At 54.6% G+C, this 22,971-nt stretch overlaps 1 protein-coding gene across 2 annotated transcripts in view; it reads left to right on the forward strand.

Annotated features, from left to right (window-relative positions):
* The window catches only part of HS1BP3 (HCLS1 binding protein 3), a 642,583-nt gene that overhangs the window by 604,472 nt on the left and 15,140 nt on the right, over nucleotides 1-22,971 (forward strand). The window contains exons 2-5 of one of the 2 annotated variants that reach the window (XM_050754595.1): nucleotides 3,937-4,043; nucleotides 9,547-9,712; nucleotides 13,792-13,999; nucleotides 16,330-16,546. In XM_050754595.1, the coding sequence (XP_050610552.1) occupies nucleotides 4,012-4,043; nucleotides 9,547-9,712; nucleotides 13,792-13,999; nucleotides 16,330-16,546 (623 nt within the window). In that variant the 5' untranslated portion in view covers nucleotides 3,937-4,011. Of the gene's footprint in view, nucleotides 1-3,910; nucleotides 4,044-9,546; nucleotides 9,713-13,791; nucleotides 14,000-16,329; nucleotides 16,547-22,971 lie in introns of those variants that run through there. The other variant, XM_050754594.1, reaches the window with a different exon arrangement.

Genomic DNA, 22,971 nt, shown 5'->3' on the forward strand with positions numbered 1-22,971 from the left:
CTAGTACACACTTTACCCCTTTTCTTCCTCCTCCTCAGTCATCCCTGCATCTCCTATGGAGCAGTTTATATATCAGGCATTATATAAGTACTTTACAACTATACCACCAGGAAATCCACTGCAGAAAACCCCCACTTAGAGTGGTTTAGGCATTTGTGCAAGGAGAACTTTGTAGAAAAAGTCCAGGACTGGTATGCAAGTTCATATGCCATCAGCTCCCCAGGCTCGTTCATCCTTAACGTGGTAGACTCCAGACTCATGTCTGTGCCTCCTGCTCCCATGATGGCTGCTGTGTCTCCAGCACTGTATCCCCTTCCCAGGTAGAAGACAAGGAAGGAGCAAAAGGTTTTCTCCTAGCAAAATAAATCCTCCACAGGAACTTAAGTATATGTGGTCAGTTATGTCACATGGCCCCTTGTAACTGAAATGGGACATGTGTGTTTTACTTCTCTATTATGTTTTTCTCTATTTACTTCTCTATTTTATTACCTCTATGGTAATAAAAATCAGGAAGAAGGGGGTTGTGAATGGCTTCCAGTTAGCTCATCTCCAATGCCTGCCATACATTTCATCTTGTTTCAGTCTCATTTCACCTCATTTAATTCAAAGCAATGTTATGATTTAAAGGTTTCTGTTATGTCCATTTCACCAGTGAGAAAATCAAGTCTCAACAAAATAATACCTACTTTTTACGACCCAGGTCTGCCATCACCTCGTCCTGGTAGACTTCTTTGTATGCCCAATCCCTGGCTGAGTTAGTTATATGCCCTCCTCTGTGCACCATAGTACCCTAGGCGTGCATCCTTGTTGAAATCTCCAGCTGTCCTAGAGTAGCCTGTGAGCCCCTGCAGTGCTCTGTGAGCCCCACAGGATAAGGCTCTGCAGCCCCGAGGCCTGGGGAGGTAACAGGCCTAGAGCTGTACCCATGAGTGTTTGCTAAGTGACAAGCAAGGTGGTGGCCCTGCTCCATGTGGAGGTGCCCAGACCCTGAAGCTCTAAAGTATCACATTAGGGAACAGAGACAAATTATAAGGTCCCAGAAGACCCGAGCCACCGTGGGAAATGTTGGTGCGTGGCTCAGCCAGAGTTCAGAGCGCCCCCTGCAGGCTGTGAGTGTCTCTCACTGACCGCAGTGTCCCGAGGCCCAGCGACTTCCTGGGTGGAGACTGAGGCCTGGAATGTTCCTCCCAGGGCAGCGGGAAAGAGAGAAATAGAAAATCCTTTGCAATGTGGTTTGTGTTACCGCAGCTTCAGCCATGGAAGGGGCTCCTTGAATTAAACAGGAAGCAGAAAATATCAGATTTAGATCCCACATTCCTTGCATTGTATACAATTATGTGCTGGAGCCATAGACGGGCACGTGGGACCCACAGAGGCAGAAAATGGGATTGCTGTCGGGGATGGGGTCGTTCTTTCATGGGAAACCAGTTGCATTCTTGACAGGTGGGCCAAGTCTTCCTGAGGTGCACACTTAGCAACCCCAGGGGCATGGGTGAGGCCCTCTCATTTGCTTACAAGGCATTGGTGACAGACATGCTACCAGCTCCCACAATGATGGGGAGTCCCCTTCTCTGCACCCACCCCACCCCCCCTGCATACCTCTGGATCGTAGACCCTCCTCGGTGGGCTCACCTCAACTCTCAGGCTCAACAGCCTCCTTTCTACCCATGACTCCTATGTCAGTCTCCAGCCCAGGTCGGCTTCCTGAGGCCCAGGGCCATAGATCCAATTGTATCAATAGGCCCAGCCCTTCAAACACTGCCTGTCTGAAACAAAACGCATCATCCCACCAAAAATATGCTCCTTCTCCAGGTGCCCTGCCACAGAGAATGATACCAATGTCCAGCCGCTCACAAGAGCCAAACCACGGTGGCATCTTATCTGTTCCCGCCCTCAACCATTGGATTCCCGAGTCTTGACCAACTCCTTCTGCTAAGGTCCTCTCACCTGTCCCCTCTTCTCCACCTGGGTGGCCATCACCCTAGTTCATGGGACCATTGTCTCCTGTCTGGATTGTTCTGCAGTCCAACACATCTTCATACCTTCAACATGCTCCGAACCCCTGCCTACGGCCTCCTAGCTGGCCCGGTCACTCCTATGTCCCTGACCCTCTGATGGCGCTAGGTTGGCCTCAGGATCAGGCAAAGCCCTGGCCTTGGTGCACTAGGGTGTCCACACCCTGGCTCCTGCTGGCCTCTTCCCCCGTTCCCTGGTGTTCCTATGCTGTCTCTAGGGCTTTGCTTGTGACATTCCTTCTATTCTATTCTATCCATATTTCTTCAGGTTTTACCTTGGACTTTGGCTCCTTCAGAAAGCCTTTCCAGACCCCCACCTCCTCCCCACATAGAAAGGCAAGGAAGTCCATTGAAGGCAGCTAAAGTGTCTTATTCAGTGTGTTTCTGTCTGCTGGATAAACGTATGTGCAATGGTGACTGCTGGACTGCCTGGCACTACGCTCAGACTCCTGGAATGCTGAAGCCTTTACTGTTTTCTGTCCAGACGCTGAACTCCCTTTCTCTAAAGTGGGGCATGCCAATGTAAACACAACACGGAGGACCGTTTGCAGCCCCGAACACTGCCCTGCAGACACACAGGCCGATGAGCAGCAGAGCAGACAGGGCTTCCCGCCATCATCCCAGCTCTTCGCTGTAGCCTTCAAGGGTCTCCCTCAGAACTTTCCTTCATTGTCATACTTCATTCATGATTGCTCATCTTGCCTATAAACACATTTGAAACAAATAATAAGGCACAGGAATATCCGTATTTATTCAAGAGACACATTGGGGAAAGTCATTTTTCAAAATCTTTTACTGTAGGATCTCTTCACTAAAATCTGTAACTACAGGTAGATGGTGGTGATGCTGGTGGCGGTGGTCGACAGGCTCGGAAACAGGGCTGACATCGCCCTGCCGTGAATTCTGGTATGGTTAAGCTCAGCTTCTCTTGCTTTTTGTCACTGGCGCTCTGGGTGGAGACAGTAACAGAATAGGGGCAGCAGTTTGCACCTTCTGCTGGCCCTGTTTGCAGACTCAGCTTTTCTTTCCCTGGGCTACGCTGGCAGGTGATACGATCTCTGTTTCTCACACCACGGAGAGGTGAATCTAAAATGAGAGGGTCTGTTAGGGTCTGCATGTCTGTACGTTCCCCTTCTGAGGGGAACTGGCTCCTGGACCCCATTGCCCTGCTCCAGCTGGGAACCCAAGTGCAGCCATCCCAGGCAGGCCTGGCCCCAGGAGGCCTCCACCAGGGCTCTGCCAAGCAGCAGAGGGTGGCTCTCTGAAGATCCTCTGTCGGGAGAGTGCCCGTCAGTTATGGAGCCGGCAGGCAGTAGGAAGGAGAGAGGAGAGCTAGCTGGAGGCAGCAAGCTCAAGGGGTACTGGGCTGCTGCGTGGCGTTCACTGTGCAGCTTGAAGAAGACCCCACGAGGCCTGGACAGAGCCCCGGCTTGGTAAATATTTGTTGACCAATCGGTTGAATGAAATGTTCTTTGGGGAGAGGGGGAGTGCATTTGTAATGGGGACCGGCGGCGGAAACAGCAGAGTCCCGTCACTCTAGCGGCTAAACTTTAGCGCAAAACAGACACACCGATAAAGGTTCACCGCGTGCCAGGGCCAGGCTGGGCTTCTTCTAGGTGGTTGCGGCGGGCGCGGCTCAGCCCGGGAACTCCGGAAGCTCCGAACTGCGCAGACCGACCGCGACAGTGCAGGACCCGCCCGCGCCGCCCCGCCGCGCTCCCGCCCCGCCGCGCTCCCGCCCCGCCGCGCTCCCGCCCCGCCGCGCTCCCGCCCCGCCGCGCTCCCGCCCCGCCGCGCTCCCGCCCCGCCGCGCTCCCGCCCCGCCGCGCTCCCGCCCCGCCGCGCTCCCGCCCTGCCTCTGGCCACAGGCGCGAACTGCGCGGCCGCGGCCGCCGGGGGGCGGGCCAGGGCGGCGGGAGGCGGGGCGGGGACGCGGTGACGCGGGCACCGCCGTGTCCCGTGACTGCGCGCCCCGCCCTGAGCCCCCGCGGCCGTTATGCATTCCCCGGCGGTGCTCGTCACCTCCAGGTGAGCCAGACCCCCGTGCCCCACGCCGCGCAGCTCGCAGTCCGGGGCGCCCGGGCGGAGAGGCAGGGGGAGGCGGCCGCCTCCCAGGCCCGGGACCCGGAGCAGGTCTCCCCAGCGCCCTCAGTGGCTTATCCTGGCTGGGCCCCTGCACCGTCCTGCAGGAGAGGTGGCGCCCCCGATTTACGGATGAGGAAACTGAGGCCCCCTAGAGGGTAGAGAACTCGCCAAAGACTGCGGGAGGCCTGGGACTGACTGGCTCAGTGCAGGCGGGCGCAGTGGGGACTCTGCTCTTCTTTCCTATCGGCTTGGGTTCTTCTCTTTTGGGCCCGAAAACCTACTTCTCCATCCTTTCAGCGCTCCCTGCGTCCCAGGCCCCGTGCTGGGCACCGGGGACCGGGGTGAATCAGACAGGCTCGCCCGGCAGGGGGCTGCGGTGGAGAGGGGGTGATGCCAGCAGCGGGTAGTAAGCTCAGGTTGCCATGGGAACACAGTACAGGGCAGGAACCCGGTTTCTGGGAGGATGACTTTGATGAGAGACCAGGGAGAGGTGGTCGCTGCTTGCGAGGCAGCTCAGGAAAGCGCAAGTTACAGAAAAGGCCTCGGAGGGGTCCAGGTGGAGGATGCAGAGTGGATCGCTCCTGATCGAGGCCTAGAGGACCCAGCCTAGGATGGATCCTGGCAAGGCTTTTACTTCTTTCCGCCTTTAAAACGCTGTAAAGTGACTTACTTCAAATATTTTCATACACTTCACCCTTGCTCTCCCTACACAAAGTCTTAGGCTAAGATGCCTAAGACTATTTATGACATAAATGAACGTGTTACCCAGCCAACTGTTGATCTTCCAGTTGTAATCAGGAATTCCCTGTGACTTAAGGTCTAGAAAGGTATGATTCCTTTTGTAAACCCTGATGTCGGAGCCTGCCTGGTCTTGCATGATCAAGTGTGGTTACAGATGTATCTTCATGGGCAGAAGAGGTTGCCCTACTGCCGCTTACGTCACCTCCTCTCACCAAGCCTCAGTTTCCTTTTTTGTGAATTGGAGGTTTGAGATTGGCAGGCATGGGCAACGTCAGTAGTATATGCCCGTCGGCCACATGCAGATGGATGGGGTGTGACTTTGGTGTTGGGTGCTGGGAAGGGGTGGGTGGCTTCCCTCCCTGCCCAGCTGCACAGCCTGGACATATCTTGTTAACAGGCGTGGGGGCGCTGGCGGTGGTAAGGCCACATGAGTCGTGCTCATTTCTTGCTGAGGGTACCAGCACACCCAAGGATCTTGCCTGCAGGGTGAGTTCAAACACCTTAGCCCAGCAGCAAGGCCGGCCCTTCCCAGTCACACCCCAGCTCCTCTTTCCAGTGCAGCCTCCTCCCACCTGTCATTGCCACATGCACTCAAGCTTGAATTCAACCAGCAGGTGTTTATGGAGAGCCTCCTCCGTACCGGGTACTGGCCCAAGTTCTAGGAGACAAACAAGTCCCTCTCAGAGAGCTTTAATGGGGGCACAGGCACAATAGGCAAATCTACATGTCAGGGATGATACATGTTATGAAGGAAAACAAAACAGTGGGGGCAACAGAGTGATAGGAGGCACGCATGCGCAACAGAGTAGTAGGAGGCACGCATGCGCAACAGAGTGGTAGGAGGCACGCATGCTATTTTCTATGGTGTGGTCAAGGGCTGTCTTTCTGATGGAGTGGCCCCTGGGCGGATGCCTGACAAGCTCCCTGAGGGAGACAGCCATGAAAAAGAAATCTTGGAAAAGTGTGTACTCGGAGGACAGGACAGCAGGATCCCGAGGCTGGTATGGCTGGAGTGGAGTGAGCCCAGGGAGAGTGTTAGGTGATGGGGTGAAGAGGCAAACTTGGGAGTGAGGGATCATCAGGAAAGGGCTTGAAGGCTGTGGAGGGGCCATCGGGTTTTATTTCAAGTGCAATAGGACCCAACTTATGGTTTATAGAGATCCTTTGACCGCTATGCTGAGCAGGATTGCTCGTAGGATTCCACATAGAGCCAGTGGTAGCTTGGCCCAGGGTGATGGTGGCCATGAGGGTGAGAAATGTTTGGGTTGTGGATATATTTTGAAGATTGAGCTTTCAGGTTTGCTGTTGCTTGGATATGAGAACAAGAAAGAGAAGTCAAGACTCACAGCAAGTCTCTCAGCCTAAGATGCTGAAAGAATGAGGCTGCCATTTAGCAGGCTTGGGGAGAGGTGGGAGCAGCATTGGTGTGGACAGGGGAGTTTGAGAAGCTCGTTGACAGCCCAGTGGGAATGTCAGGCAGGTAGCTGGAAGGGGGCTGGCCGTGAGGGGAGAGTGGGCTAAAGATGGGAGTTGGGGAGCCATTGGCTCGGAAATGGTATTTAAAGCCTGGAGCCTGGATGAGATCACCTGGGGAGGGGTATAGTGAGAGGAAGAAGATCTAAGGAGGGTGCTCTGGATGCCATCAAGGGAGACCATCCAAAGCAGTTCCTCTCCTCCTGTTTGAGCAACAGTGGCCAGGGTGGGCAGAGAAGAAGCAAGAGGGAAGGGGCGCTGCAGCCGCCAGAGAAGGCAGAGCTTGAAGGAGGGAGCGGCTGACTGTGCCCGCTGCTGCTGACAAGTGAGACCAGAGGAGAAATGAGGACTCACCTTTGGATTTAACAACACGGAGGTCACAGGTGACCCGGACGTGGGCAGTTTGTTGCATGATGAGGACCAAAGTCTGGCTGGAACAGGTTCAAAATCAAACAGGAGGAGAGGAACCCATGAATATGGGGCCCTCTGTTAAGAAGTTCTGCTGGAAAGGGCAGGAGGGAAATGGAGCAAGGGGAATGTCAGGTCAAAGCACAGCTTTTGTTACCTGAGCGGTCAGAGCGTGGTTGCATGCCAACGAGTGGGCCAGTAAGGAAGGAAAATCGATGGTGCGGAAAAGAGGGGTGAGCTGCAGCAGCTATGTCCTTGAGTAGGTGGGAGGGGCTCGGAGCCGCTGCCCTTAGGAGCAGCCAGCCAGTTTGTCTACAGTCCCAGGAGAGGGCAGCTATCAGGGAGCAGCTGCAGGCTGATGGGCACATGTGACAGTGAAGCCCAGGATGTTCTCTGATGGTCTCTGGAGCAGCACACAACAGTGTCCACATCACTTGGGAATTTACTAGAGATGATGACTCTCAGGCCCACCCCGGGCCTGCAGAACCAGAATCTGCATATTAACAGGATCCTCAGGGGGTTGCACACACATTACAGTTGGAGAAGCTTGGTGTAGGGTACATCCTGCCCACCATACCCCCATTTGTTTATGTACTCTCCGTAGCAGCTGCAGCGGAGACCAGATACCCTGCATAGCCTGAAATATTTGCTACCTGGCCCTGCAGAGAAAGAGTTTTCCTGTGGATTCAGGGAAGTGGGAGGGTGACGGAGTAGGCCCAGGTGCATCAGAGTCGCTGGAGGGCTTACTGAGAAAACAAGATTGCTGGCCACCCTAGGCCCAAACATGCCTTTCTTACAAGTTCCCAGGCGATGTTGATCCTGATCCAGGGACCACACTTTGAGAACCCCACATCTAGGGCGAGGTAGGGTTGCCAAGCCTGGTGCGGTGCTGTGCCTTCAAGTCTGCAGCCGTGAATTTCAATGGGACCAGGCTGCATGTTTGCACCATGTCTGTGCCCAGTCACGTTGAGCCACCTGGGCACAGGGTGAAGGAAGCAGAGAACTGGAGAAGTGGGCTTTGACCAGGCCAGCTCAGCCCTGGGTAAGAAGTCAGGGGAGCTGGGCCTGAGGCAGAGGGATTCCACCAATGGAATGGGACCCTGGAAAAGGGGTGGGGTTATGGATTGTGGGTTCTGGCGTGGTCAGAGAACCATTGGATGTGGGGTGCTGTGAGGGAGCTGGATGGTGGGAGATGCCCATCTGGATCTGTTCCATCCCCTTCCTACCCCTGAGAGGACCTCCCCCCAGCTCAGGCACCGCCCTTCTTGTCACTTTCACCCCTGTGTGCCTCGTTTTCATCATGATCCTAAAGAAATGATGCCTGGCTTCTTTCTCATGCCTGCCCCATGAGAGGCCACCTGGGCTCTGGAGCAGCTGTCTGGGATTGAACGCAGCTCCACCTCATGCCGGGTGAGACCTGGGCAGCCTCTTTCCCGTTAGGGTCTGTTTCCCTGTCTTTTAAGTGGGTCTGAGTAGCAGAGCTCCTTCGCAGGGCTGCAGGAAGCGGAAGTGACTTCACAAAGGTACATTCCTAGAGCCCAGCGCATCTCCCCTCAGCATCCAGCCTCACCTTCCTCCTCCACACTGGTGACAGTGACACCGTGGGCGACACCAGGCCGCGAGTGCACACCGCGTGAACTCAGTGCCGTTGGCAGAGGGCTGGCTGTACATGTGCACCTCCCAGTGCCCATTCGGCCCTCACCCACTTTTCACCACCTGAAGGCAGGTTTCCTGGGGTGCCCTACACTGCGGAAGGATATTCCTTGTGTGTACAGCACACAGTCACTGGGTGGCACACACGGCATAGGAGGCGCATCACTGTAGGCTTCATCAGTTGGTGACAGCAGCGTCGTGCTGGTGACCACGTGGCCTAACGTGGGATGTGAGGGGTCTGTGTGGGAGGAGTGCTCAGGCCGGGGGGATTTGATGGATTGGGGTATAATTCCAGAGAGGGAGGGGCCTTGCCCCAGACACAGGTTAAGCTCCCAGAAGCCCCTCCTGTGTTTTCAGGGTCCTGCCCGGCACACAGGAGGTCTCACCTTGATGGTCAGAGCTGCTCAGAGGGTGCCTGGCATGTCCTGCCAGAGGCGTTTGCGTGAGGGACGTTAGTCTGCACAGGTCTGTGTCTCACCTTACGTAGGATGAGGGATGTATTTAATAACTTTTTCCACTTCAAGGAAAACATCTCATCATTTCTTTGCTCGTCATACAATTCAGTATAGTCGAATTGCATTTTACAAGTCTCCAAGAGTGGTGATGTTTTGCCGATGCATCCTCTCTACACCTCGAGGGGCAGCATCCACTGCCCACATGAGGGACAGGCCTGTCACTGCCTCTCTGGGCCACGGGGGGTCACAAGGGCCCTGCCTCCAGTGCCCATCCCCTGTCCCCTGCCCCAGGGGGCCTATAGCAGCCCTCCTGCCCATTAGCCAAAGAGAGGTGCCTGTCTCCAGCTGGGATTTCAGTCCCTTGTTGTCTCTGCAACCCCAGGCATGTTCCTTGGTCTGAGTACAAGCACTGGGATGCTGCTTCCACCCAGTCTGCCCAGAGTTTGTGTCGATCCCTTTCAACAAGCCCCATCCTTTCCCGTTTCCTGCTTTGTCCCTGAGCAACCCAAAGGCAGGACCAGGCCCGAGGCCTGGGAAGCCAGTCTTATGAGGGGCTGGTGTGGCAGGATGAGTGGCCTGGAACAGTGACCACCGAGGACAGCCAGCAGTCGCCTGGCACCCAGGCCTGTCAGGCACCCGGAGGCCCTACCCACACTTTGCTCAGGAAGCCCGCTGCCTTGACCCTGAACCCCACCTGCCTTCTTTTCCTCTGGCAGGCGACTTCAGAATGCCCACACTGGCCTCGACCTGACTGTGCCTCAGCACCAGGAGGTGCGGGGCAAGATGATGTCTGGACACGTGGAGTACCAGATCCTGGTGGTGACCCGCCTGGCTGCGTTCAAGTCGGCCAAGCACAGGCCCGAGGATGTCGTCCAGTTCTTGGTGAGCCGGAGGCTCTGGCCAGGATGTTTCGAGGGTGCCCGGGGTCCGGGCGGGCAGACACACCTGCCCACCAGGGTTCAAGTAGCTTCCGGAGCAGGTGCTTCTCTGTCTGTTGCTTGCTCAGGGCCTGGAGTACCAGACCGTGCTAGACAGAAGGGACACGGAGTGAATCAGACGCTCTCAGTCCATGGAGAGGCAGACCTCTAAAGAGACAGATACAGATGGGGACAGGAGCACATGGGGGGCTCTGGGGGTATAGAGAAGGGGCACCTAAGTCACCCTGGGGAAACTTCTTGGAAGAGGTGATGGTTGAGCTGTGTTTTGAGGAGCAGGTGGGGCTCCGCAGAAGAGGCGAGAAGGGTGTCCTGGCAGATGACGCAGCCTGAGCAAAGGCACGGAGGCTGGAAGCAGGATGTTGAGTGGGGAACTCTGCGCAGTTGAGTGTGGTCCTGGGAGGAAGTGGGGAAGATGAAGGTGAGCGACAGGCGGGATCCAGATTGTGGAGGGTGTGCGGGAGCCTGGACTTAACCTTCAGCCAAGGAGAGTTTTAAGCAGGAGAGTGACATGGGCCCTTTTGCCTTTAACCAGCCAATCTGCTGTGAGCATGGCGTTGGATTGGAAGGAACAAAACAGGTGTCAGCGACCCCAGATACATGGCCAATATGGTCATTCCCAAAGCAAGGGCTTGGAGCAGGCCATTGCGCTTGGTATGGAAGGGACAGGGAGCGTTGAAAATGTTTACGGGGTAACATGCACCACATTTGCTGACTGTTTCCACCAACTGAAATAAAGAATATGATAGAGGAGCAGATCCAGGGGGCTTGTGGAGTGTGAAGTGTCCGCCCTGTGAATGGATACGTGAGGCTGGAGCTCAGTACAGGCTCAGGCCTGAAATGCAGGCTACGGTGTCATCAACTTGCAGGTGATACTAAAAATCTGGGAGTGGATGAAGTTGTTCAGAGAACAGATGTGGAAAGCAGAGAGAAGGGCTCAGAAGGAAATCCTGAGGACGCCAGGGGTTCAAGACTCTTGAGGAGAAAGAGGAGTCTGTAGCTGAGGCAGAAAGGAGAGAACTGGATGTCTACGGAGTCACAGGAGCTAAGGGAGGAGAGAATTTCAAGAGGGTTGAGATCACACACTCATTCACTTATTATTTACCATTTGGCCTCTTGTGAAAAGGACCTGCAGCTGGAGACCAAGAGACACAGGTACAGGATTATTAGGACAAAGGTAAAATGAACTAGACCCCGCAGTACAGCGGGGAGTGACACGGGGCTAGCGTGGAGTCTCCTAGCAGCCAAGATAAAAAGGGAAACAAGTTGCATCTTTCTGGTGACCTGTTGAAAGAGACACTAAATTTTAAGAGAAATTTACAGCACAAATGTTTTTTTTAAGAGAGAGGATCTCACTCTGTTCCCCAGACTGGAGTGCAGTGGTGTGATCATAGCTCACTGCAGCCTGGAACTCCTGAGCTCAAGCAGTCCTCCTGCCTCAGCCTCCTAAGTATCTAGGACTACAGGCACACGCCACCATGCCCAGCTTTTTGTTTTTTATTTTTATTTTTGGTAGACATAGTGTCTTGTTATGTTGTCCAGGCTGGTCTCAAACTCCTCAAACTGGGCTCAAGCAATCCTCCTGCCTCAGCCTCCCAAAGTGCTGGGATTACAGGCATGAACCCCCACGCCCAGCCACACGATTTTAAGGGACATTCAACAATGTCATGGGAAGCGTCTAGAATAGCAATGCTGTTTTTCATTTGATTGCTTCTGTGGCCGACTCTTGGTGAGAAGCAACGTGTGATGTCAGGGGTGATTCTGGACCTGCATTGCTCTGAGAGTGGCTCTGCTTTGCAGGGCGCTTTGCAGCTCCTGGTAGTTTGACTTGACCCAGGATGGGGCTCAATGCACCCACATTTTCAGGGACAGGAGCAGAAGAGGAGAGTATTTGAGCTTGATGTTGCCGGGCACGAAGGAGGGAGCATTCTGGGAACCTTGGGCTTCAGCCCAGCCCACGTGGTTCTGTGGAGAGGGCTGGCCTTACATGTGAGGTGTACGTGAGGATGTTTTAACACCTCCATGCATCACACTAGTGCCACTTTTTCCTAGTCAGTGATGCCCACTCCCTGTGGAGTGTGTGGGTGCAGGGGCTTGTCAAACATTTGAAAGTGCCTGCAAGGGCAAAGAACTCCTTTATTCCCCATGGGATCTCAGGATGGAGCCCACAGTGACATACCCCAAGCCTGAAGTCTCTTTGATGTTTCATGATTTAACTCAAAGAATTAATGAGCATTTTGTATCTACTTAAAAGGGCGTATGTGTTTTAATATAAACATGTACTGATTTGCTGACCATGGAGTAAAAGTGGCCCCAGGAGGGGCACTGCAGTGGAGGTTGTGCAGGCTCTTGGGTGTGCCAGCAGTGCAGACACCCACAAGCTTACTAAAGTTACAGGGCTGTCTGCCCCATCCTCAGCAGTGCCTGGCACACGGGGGCACCAGATCAATATGAGTTCTCAACCTTGAGCTTCCTCTGCTCAGGGCCTCTTACTTGGCCTTCTGTTGTTGCTGGCGCAGGAGCCCACCCGAGAAACCCTGCCTGAACCCCTGATGGACGTGGGCCCCGGGTGGGGTGGGAGCCCAGGCCTACAGCTCCGGGATACTCACGCTGCCAGTGCACTGGAGATGGAGGTTCCCGAAGCCTGGGTGTGCTGGCTCTGTGGTCTGAGCCTGAGTGGAGCAGTTGGGCCAGCAGAGGGCGCCCAGCCCCCACCGTGGCCTGCTCTGCGGGCGGGGCTGGAGTCAGCTGCTGTTGGAGCCTGTGTTATAGCAATCGCTCCGCGAAGGGGTCCACGTGCGTTTCCCTGAGGCCTGTTTTCAGGAAAGTCTGGAGCCAGGCTCTTGTGCTGATAACAGCAAGGAGCACCTGTCCCAGATGACTCCCCACTGGAGGTTCTGAAGTCCCCTCAGCTGCCTCCTGGTATCTTGACCCTTTGCAGGCTGGGCATTCTGGGTGGTGTTGCTGGAGCCAAGGGGTGTGCTCCAGACACACCCTGCACCAAGGGATCCCCGCGAGCCAGAGGGCGTCAGATGCCCACAGCCCCTGCATGCCAGCACTCCAGTGGCACACCGTGGGCACAGCCCGGGCCTGGGAGCATAAGAATGAGTGATCCACACTTCAGTCGGGGTAGACAGGCCCAGTCTATGGGGAAAGTACAGAGGAGCTAGGAGTGAGGGTAGGTGCCAGACCGATGGTGTGTGTATACAGCAGGTGACTTTGCTGAGCACCCACAGGGTTACAGACATGGTGATGGACTGAAACCACTGTGAGGCCGAGAGCCTGCTGGGGTGTCCGTGTACAGAGTAAACATGCAGCAGGAGCTCCATGAGTGGAGGAGCGAAGACTTAGCTGCCCAGGAGCTGTGGGGAGAGGCTGAGGAGGCGGCGGGAGTCACCCGCTGGCGCCACGGGAAGCTGAGTGCTGCCCTCTCTGAGTCAGATGGTGTTCAAGGCCGCCTTCTGACGACAGCAAGAGTCCTGGCCTGTCTCACTCGGGTGCCTGCGTGCAAAGGTCCTGCCTGACGTGGGGCAGAGAATCAGCCTTGGAAATATCTGTCTCCACTGCTTGTGTGGGCTGGCCCGCTGAAGGCTGCGCTGGTTCACGGGAGAATGAGGTCGGTGCTGAGAACAGGTGATTCACGGTGTTGCAGGAAGATGACCTGCCAGCCGGTGAGATCACCCTCCTGATACGCAGAAAGCTGGGAATGAACGCAGTGGCCCTGATCACCTCCTGCAGGCCAGGAGGGCTCCCTGTATCGAATCTTTTTACCTGGACCTGTGACAGTGCCCAGAATGGCACCGTTATTGCATGTTTCCTCTGGGCCACTAAGATGTTTGAATCTGCTATCGGCCAGGAGGGTTAAGGACTGGAGCTTGAGGCCGGGAGACAGGCGGAGGGGCAGCAGACGGGCGTGCCTGGCACGCTTCCTATGGCTGCCGGGCCTCGGGGACCCCTGTTCGGGGTGAGAAAGGAGCACTCCCTGCCACTCTTCACTCAAGAAACCACATGCTCCTCTCATTCCAGGTCTCCAAAAAGTACAGCGAGATTGAGGAGTTTTACCAGAAACTGAGCAGTCGTTATGCAGCAGCCAGCCTCCCCCCACTTCCCAGGAAGGTCCTGTTTGTTGGGGAGTCTGACATCCGGGAGAGGAGAGCCGTGTTCAATGAGATCCTGCGCTGTGTCTCCAAGGATGCCGAGTTGGCAGGCAGCCCAGAGCTGCTAGAGTTCTTAGGTACCCGAGGCTCTGCCCCATGTCCCTCAGGTCTCCCCCGCCCAGAACTAGGCCCCACTGCCCTGCCCTGGTGGGATCATGTCCGCAGCTGCCTCTGCAGCCTGGAGGCTTCAGCCAGGCTGGTGAGGCAGGCGGCCTCACTGACATCCTTGGCTGGATGGTGGGCAGAAGGAGGCCTGCCCTTGAGGGCCTGAACGTCTGGGTGTCAGGTGGGGGCTCACACAGTGGGCATTCTCCATAGTGTGACCCCCATCTATGGCCTTCCTGGCCAGCCCCATTCCTAGAGCTTGCCCGATGCCCCCCAACCGACCATGCACAACATACAACCCCCTGACAGACACCCCACACACCCCTCTGCCTCCTGCCAGCCAGCCCTAGGGACCTTCAGTATCCCGGGAAAGCTGTGTTCTCACAGCCAGGCTGGTCACCAGCCCCTGGGGACAGGTGCCTCTCACCTGTGCCCCCACAGAAAGAGTCATGGGGACAGCTCCAGGCTGAGGAATTGATCCAGCACCCTTGCCCCCAGTGGTGGAGACGTCAGGCCCTTCCCATGGGTGTCCCAGCCCTCTCTTCTCTCCGCAGTTTTCTCATCTGTAAGGTGGGAGTAGCCGGGCTGACAGGTCGTTAAGAGAATTTACTGAGCTAACACATGCAAAGTGCTTAGAACAGAGACAACCACAAAGTAAATGGTGGCTACCATTTTACCCCACTCCTCAGTTAGCCTTGTCAACCCAGAACCCCCGTGAAGTAGGCCCTGGTCTCACAGATGCCCCCAGGGCAGGGCAGGTTCTCACCACGGCTGGTGCTGGACTCCCACCCCTTGACTTCTCCCCTCTTTACATCCGTCTGCTTAACTCTTTCCCAGCTACTGTGGATCTCCTAGTTCCACAAGACAGAAGGGAAGTTTTCAAAAGAAAGTTGACCATAAATAAAACAAATTTTTAAAAGCGAAAGGTGGGGAAGAGAAGCAAAACTGGTGAATGCACAGGGCTAGGACTGGACAAGCTGCACAGCCCAGGTGTCCCGTGGCCATGTCGGTGCCCCTCGCACGGGTCTGGGTTCTCTTCTGCCCTTGTTTCTTCCAAGGTCACAACCCTTCCTTCCTTGCCTATCTCTGGGGCTGGGTAGACTGTGCCGAGAGGTTCCAGTTCAGCCATAGCTGGGAGAGATGCTCAGGATGTCCCAGGCCCTCTCTTGTGGAGAGGCAGGATAGAAACAAGCTGCTTTATGCCTCACTTTGCTCATCTGCAAGATGGACGTACAGTTGGGATCTCTCTCATAGGGCTTTTGTGATGTTTAAATGTAAGATGCTTATGACATGAAATTGAAGGTTTGGGAGATTTTGAATGGCCTTTTCACATTTGTCTGAGTAAAATAACAGAGCATCACATAATACAATATCATCATTATCACTCAGTGCATCCTGGATGCCAGACACTTAAGTTCTTTACCTACAATGTGATTTTATTAAAAGTCAGTTGTTTTAAAGATAAACTACCCAGTAAGCACTTGGATAGAGAAGAACAAGTAGTCTGAGCCCAGCTTCTCAAACTGTCTGTGACAAGGGCTAGCTCTTTTATTCCCAGCCTGTCACAGATGGATACTTTCACAAATACAAAAGCATGCTTGGGTATTGTGATGGTGGCAGGATGCTATGGAAGTTTCTGGATGCTTACTCTCGCTTTCTGTACTTACTTCATTGTGGTCACACAGGGGGCATTCTCTGTCTGAAGACCACACTTTGAGAAGCGCTGATCTAAGCCAGTTTGTAATGGAGTGGTCACCGTTTGTTCTGGAATCTTCCACATGCTTACGCTGAGCACCCATCCAGTCCACAGTCCAGGTGCCCAGACTCTTGGAGCAGGTCTCCATCTGCAGAGCCCCTTGCCGCGCCTCCGACTGTAAACGGTTCTGGCTGCACTGGTTCTTGTTGAATCACCCTGTGCCCTGGCTGGTTTATCCCACGGCTCACCCAGGAGGAGGGTGGGGCCATCCTTGTGCACACAGGCTCTGGGCCTTGGGTTCAGGAACCGCTGCCCCTGTCTTGCTCTGAAGCTCTCACTGGTGACCACTTCACTCCAGGCTTCCTTGGTGCCCTTCAGCCCTTGGGGGGCTGCAGCAGGCACTTGGCTGCCCCCAAAACGGAGGTCACCTTCTATCCACCCAGACTCTCCCTCCTGCTCAGGTCCCAGGAGGGACAAGTTTGGTCCCAGGAGGCTGCAGGAAGCCCTTGACCTCAGATCCTGGCATGGGAGGGTGCGGTGTGGCAAGATGCCTCCCCTGGCTCCGGGGTGGTTACCAAGTCCCATTTTTTCTGTCTTCCTCCACAGGTACCAGATCCCCAGGGGCTGCAGGGCTCACCAGCAGAGATTCCTCTGTCCTGGACGGCACAGACAGCCAGACCGGGAATGATGAAGAGGCTTTCGACTTTTTTGAGCAGCAAGACCAAGTGGCGGAAGAGGGTCCTCCTATCCAGGGCCTGAAGGGCGAGGATGCTGAGGAATCCTTGGAGGAGGAGGAGGCGCTGGACCCTCTGGGCATTATGCGGTTGGTCTCCCGTTGTCGAGAGGGTCCCTTTGGTGTATTCCAGGCTTTCTGGAGATGACATCCCCCTTCCCTGGAATCTGAGAAAAGCCCTGAGCATCCCAGGTCGCCCCCTCACAAGCATCTGGGCCACAAGGCCTTGGCCTGGTGTGCTTGGGGGAACCAGCTCTCTGTGTGCCCTTGGTGGTGTCCATGTCTCTGGGGCTGGGCTTAGGTATCGCCTCCCTGCCTGGGTCACAGGATGTCCTCCGCTTGTGGCTCTGCACTGAGGCTTGGCAGAGGCTCCCCGTGACAGCTCAGTAGTGCAGGCTGCGGCCCTGTCCGGCTAGTGTGGGAGGACTGGGTGCTCCTTCCAGCTGCAGAACTCGCAGAGGTAGCTGCAGCTCTGGGCCTGCATCATCTGCATAGCAGGAGCATTCACCTTGGCCCTGCCTCCACACAGGGCCGTTCACCAGCCGTGGATCTCTGGCCATTTACAATCTCTTTTCTTCGGTTTTCTTCAGTGAAAATGGGCTCATGGTCGTACCAACCTCTTAGGGCTCCTGTGAAGATGAACTGAGTTATGTAACTTTAGCAATTAGCTATCATCCTGGCCCCATCTTTCAATGGAATCAGACCAGGCCAGGGGTGCTGTTCTTCCCGCTCTCTACCACAACGAATGTCTCTTAGCCGTTTACTGAAGTCCTCAGACGCCAGATGAGTGAGTCCTTTGTTGTAGGTCCTGCCCCAGAAAGGAATTAGAGCCCAGTAGAAACTAGGCAGAGGCAAGTTCAGCTTCATCAGCATGCAGAATTCTGTCCTAAAATCACAGCCCACTCTGGAAAGGCCTTCTTCGTGGGGAGGGTTATGGAAGGGTGGGCTGCAGGGTGGCCATGAGACCAGCGTCCAGGGGTGAGGATTCACACTGGAAAAGGGTGCACAGCGCTCGGGGAGCTGCAGCAGAAACAGGCCCCGGAGCCAGGATCCTGCAGCACCTAGGCACAGTAAGTGCCCTGCAGTCACCCATCCTGGCCCTCCGTGGCTGGCCTTGTCCTTGAGTGGGGTCGGCGGCCCTGAGGGAGAGGCAGCCAGAGTAGCGGGTGATGTGGGGACAAGCCTGTAATAGTCACTCCTTATCAGCCTGGCCCAACCCTGCAGGCCTTTCTTGGGCTTTATTTTGGTAAGGGTGAGGCTTTGTTTGAACTCACATTCTCTGTTGTTCTGAGTAACCACACGTAGTGCCAAACCAAGATGGACTTTGGTTGTCTGTGCCAGCCTTTGGCAGAAGAACACACTTAGCAGAGCGGCTCCTTTTTTGGGTAGGAAAATGCTCTTTGGGGCTGGCAAGTGCTGCCTTGAACTTCCTACTTACTTCATTAGCAGACTGTCAGGGGAGATGTGTCAGCTGTCCTGGGACCCCTTGGTTGGGGGGGGCAGCCCCCTCCCCAGCTCTGTACTCTGGGGTCCTCGCCCCTGAATCCTGGGAAAGCTTAGCACCTAAGAGTAATCCCGCTGGCTCAAGACCCTTTTCTGCTGGGCTTGCTTTTTAAGGACCCGTGTGACAAGGTGCTGGTGAATCAGCGTTATCACCTCTGGCAGAAATAAGAAGTAACATTTTTTGAGAGTTTATGAAATGCTGGGGGAACTAAGTTAGCATTTGCCTACATGATCTCATTATATCTGTTAAGACAGGATTTCTGAAACTGCTTGCTACAACCCATAGTAAAAACTATATTATATGCTATGACCCAGGACACACATGTATAAACATCCCATAAAACTGAAGCAAAAGTTCCCAGAACTCATACAAAACCTTACTAAGTGTATCGTACTCGGATATTTTCTATTCTATTTCAATGTTTGGAAAGGTCATGACTCACCAAACTGCTTTCAGGATCCACTGTGAGCACAGGTCAAGAAACGGAGCCCTGGAGGCCTGCACTGGCATCAGCCTCTTCTGTGTGGTGGGAAACTCAGATTCAGGGTCAGGTGGTTCGTCCACGTTCCTGCAGCCTGCAGATAGCAGAGCCAGGACCCCACGCCATCTCCAGTCCAGTCTTTATCAGCCTGGGAGGTGGGCAGGGCCCCAGGATTATCCCCCTTTCACAGATGGGAAAATCGAGAAAGGAGTTCAGCAGGATCTTGGCCTGAGCCGTGTGTGTGGCAGAGCCGTGCCTTGAAGTTGGGTTTCCACCTCGGCCTTTCACAGACACCCAGCTGGGCTTGTTGATCTCTCTTGGTGCCACCCACCTGCCCTTTGGTGGGGGACTTTCTGTTCTTCTCAGGGGGCTATTTGTGCACCCCTCTCCCTCCCGTGCCATGGTTCCTGTGCAAGTGCAACAGCCCCCGTTTCCCAGCTTGCCCTGCCCCATGTGTGGACTTAGCTCTGGGCGCTCCTGGAGCAGCCACCATTTCCCTGCAACCAGCCTCGGTCCTTCCCCACCGTGGCCGCGGCGAGGCGCTGCTGCTCTGCTGAAGGGCTGCTCCACTGCAGGGCTGCTGGGAGGGTGGGAGTCGCCAGCACAAAGCCGGAGCCCAGGCCGGCTTGGCTTTTCTTTGTCTTGTAAACCTGGTTTTGGTTAGGGACAAGAGAGCGTTATTACACCGTTAGAGAGCGCTTAAAGACAGAAAAAACCCTCACCTCGGCCCATCCCGACACCACCGCTCTCCCCTTCTGCTGGGGCTCTCGTCTGACCCCGTCCCAGCGCCATCCATGCAACTGCAGGCACAGTGCACGCGCCTTTTCGTACTCTGCTTTTTCACCCTATGGTCTGTCCCGATTGCTGCTCCATGTCGCCCCCGTTTTGTATTTAACTTTCTATTTTAGAGATGTCACGGTGCTGAGAAAATTGACATTCTACCCTAATAGTTCTGCCTTATGCTGGAAATCCTCTGCGGGAAACATTTTACATTGTGACTCAAATAATACACAATTAGTATAGAAAAATTGCAAACACAGATGAAATTCCTTTACCTGTGAATTTTTGAATGCATCTTTGAATATTCACATCTTACTGCCAAAATGAGATTGTCTTATGTGCCATTCTGGAATTTTCTTTTTTCCAGTTTACATGTTCTAGGTCCTTCCAGATCAATAGCTGCGCTCTCCCTCCTTCCTCTGCTGGTTTCTCAGCTCGATGGGCTGTAAGTGGCATTGCCAGGCCCCTGCTTGTGAACATGCTGGGGTTTTCTGTAGGTTTTTCCTATTGTAGGCAATAACTTGAGGAACTTCTACATATACAACGCTTTTATTCTATGGAGCCTTCCCCTATATATGTGCCCCACCCAGAGCAGGGCCCCTGAAGCTGCTTCTGGGGACTTTGGGGTACCATTCCAGTAAAGGGTTCTCCAAGGGCTGAAGCCCCTCGTTGGGAGTGCCCCTGTGCTTTTCTAAGCCCTGCCCCCGCCCCAGGGCCCACTCCTCCCATCTCTTCTTTGGCACACAGAGACCCCCTGCAGGCCCTGGGTCCCTGAGGACTCGCAGCGTCTGGTGGGACAGGCTGGCTCCTGTATGAACAAATGCACCTGCCTTCGAGGCTGGGCTTCCCAGACTCCTTGGAAGGGGGAGCCCACACCCGGGTCTCCATGCTGTGGCCTCCGTGGTGAAGCTGAATGTTTCTCTGGAAGGCCATGTTTTATGATAATTTTTTAATATGGATTTTGCTTCATCTTGCATAAAAGAACCACATGTATTTTAGTATAAAAATAATATCTTACCCTCCATATTTGGATGAAATCACTTCTCCGGGATGATTCTGTGGTTTTGAATGCTGGCACATTACCAGGTGCTCCCAGATTCGCTAACCCAAGATTTAGCAGCAAGATGGTCCCCTAAGGTGAGCCGTGGAGGGGAGCTCTGTGGGGACAGCAGGGCCTCAGCCCCACCTCCTTAGGTGCCCTGGAGCTGCTCCCCCAAGGGTGCCTCTTGCCAAATATCCCGACCACTGCACGAGGGCTTGGCACCTCTTTATTCATTCCAGCCTGAGCCTGGGCACCCAGGGCTCCCCTGATGCCACCAGCGCAGCAGAGACCACCTAGGGATTCTGGGCCACTGAAAGCTTGGGAGAGAGAGAGATTCCAGGCCCCCCTCAGATCTGGGTAGGTCCCCCAGAATCTGTGTTTTAACAAGCTCTTGAGTTGGTTCTGCAAGCTCCTATTTGAGAATTCCCAGAAACCAAACTCCAGTAAAGTGTTGGAAATGCCAGAGAGGAAACAGGTGTGGAGAGCGGCAGGTCAGCCATCACCACAATTCCCCGTCCACAGTGGGCTGAGGACAGGGCGTGTCCGGAAGGCACTTCCGGTACTGACTACTCCCCAGCTCCTCCTGCTCGGGCTGGGCTTTCCCTCGTCTGCTGGCCCACCTGCTGGAGGAGTTCTCTGCAGTGCCATCCTGGGGTTCATGTGGGGGCCATGAGCCAGGATGGCTGGGCCTGACCTCACCCTGCACCTGTACAGCTCTTAGCCCTGGCCTGGCTGGGGACCCAAAGCCATAAGGAAAGGAGGAGGCAGATGCCACAGCCGCCCTGCAGCATCACGCAGGTGGCACTCCACCCAGGCTGTCACAGTGACCACAGCAGCACAGTGTGCATGCCAACTGCATTTCCCCATCCAGATTACTGCCTGGCAGGGTGCAGTGGCTCATGCCTGTAATCCCAGCACTTTGAGCAGCCGAGGTGGGCAGATTACTTAAGATTAGGAGTTCAAGACCAGCCTGGCCAACATAGTGAAACCCTGTCTGTACTAAAAATACAAAAATTAACTGGGTGTGGCAGGGCATGCCTGTAATCCCAGCTACTTGGGAGGCTGAGGCAGGAGAATTGCTTGAACCCGGGAGGGGGAGGTTGCAGTGAGCTGAGATTATGCCACTGCACTGCAGCCTGGGCGACGGAGTGAGACTCCGTCCCAAAAACAAGATAAAACAAAGCAAAAACCAACCAAACAAAAAAATAGATTGTTGCACAAAGTCCTGCCTGAATAAACAGGCTGTTAGGAACAACAGATGTACCAGTGGTTTCTGCTTGTTAAATTCAGTAGCATAACCTTTGGCTCAAGAGAAATATCATCCAGAATCCCAGCACATAAAACAGGCTGAAGTAGGATTTCCCCTGGTTGGGACAAGTGAGGACTGAATCTTTGTCCCTCCAGACTCAGCCCCACTTCCTGGGGTAGCCCTGGGCAGCTTTGCAGAAGGCGAGGGCCCCTTAGAGTATGGTTTGACAGTGCGTGGGACAGCTGGAAACCCCACACAACCCCAGGATGTGTGGCTACTCCAAGAGCAGGGTTAGAGATGGGCAGTCCCAGGTTTAAATCCCCTTTCTGCCACTTACTAGCTGGTAGACACTGAGTGTGCTGCTGTACTTCTCTGAGCCTGTCTCTTTGTAGAGTGGGGGTAAAGTAGAGGCCCAGTGGCTGAAAGGATAAAATGAGATGAAGCACTACAGGAAAGCTCCTTTGTAAAATGTTACCACTATTCTAGATTTACTTTGCTCTAAAGAGGTCTTTGTGTATTTAAATAACAGTTGAAATATGAAAAGGCAGCTTTTCCACTTCCTATAGTTGTTATGCAAATATCAGGACCCTGTGATGTGCATACTATAACTTTACCTCCCTCCAGGAGCGCCAGTACACCTGCCACCTGTTACAGCTTCCTAGAGCAGGTGATTCTGGAGGTGGGGCAGCCCCTGGCCCTGGCGGAAGGAGCCTGCTTATCTGAATCCTTAGTGGGATTCAGTGGTTGCTTGGTTCCTTGAGGGAGAGAAATCTGGGAGGTCATACTTGCGATTCTCCTGCCTCAGGCTCCCCCAGGACCCGTTGTGGCAAGTTCTGGCAAGTAGCAACACTCTTAGGATGATAGCGTCTTTACACTCTGAGGACTGCAGATCAGATCCAGGCTCTGTTGTGACAACTGAGGAACCTTCCCAGGATCACACAGGAAGGCATGAGAGCAAGAGCTGGGGGTCTCCTGACTGCTGGCCCAGGACTTTTCCCTTTGTCCCCAGTCCAACACCTGTGCTTCTCAGCCCTCACCTGTTTGCTCTTGTTTTTTGATGCCATGGGTGACGGGCATTCCCCACTGCAAGGACAGCAGCTGCCTGCTGGTCGTGTCACCATTTGGAGTGGATCGGGGGCATAGGAGTGCTCACGTGAGAACCAACAATGGTTGTTTGCTCAGAGCTTACCGCGACCAGGGAGGTATCGGCCACCATTACCTGCATTTGGCAAAGATGCAAAGAGGCAGGAGAGTGGGACACTTTGAAGCAGATGAAAGGGAAGGCTCAGATACGTGCTGATTGGAGGTTGTTGGCGTGGGGAATCCAGAAGCAGCCAATGAGAAGTGGGGCATCCTTTGTCCTCTGTGAGCGGGAAGTGGGGCCTGTTTGGCTTTCTTTGGATGGTGCTACTAAACTGGAAATGGGGAAAATTTTAGGAAAGTTGGCGGTTATTGATCA

This window comes from Macaca thibetana, chromosome 13, assembly GCF_024542745.1.
Source record: "Macaca thibetana thibetana isolate TM-01 chromosome 13, ASM2454274v1, whole genome shotgun sequence".
Taxonomy (NCBI): domain Eukaryota; kingdom Metazoa; phylum Chordata; class Mammalia; order Primates; family Cercopithecidae; genus Macaca; species Macaca thibetana.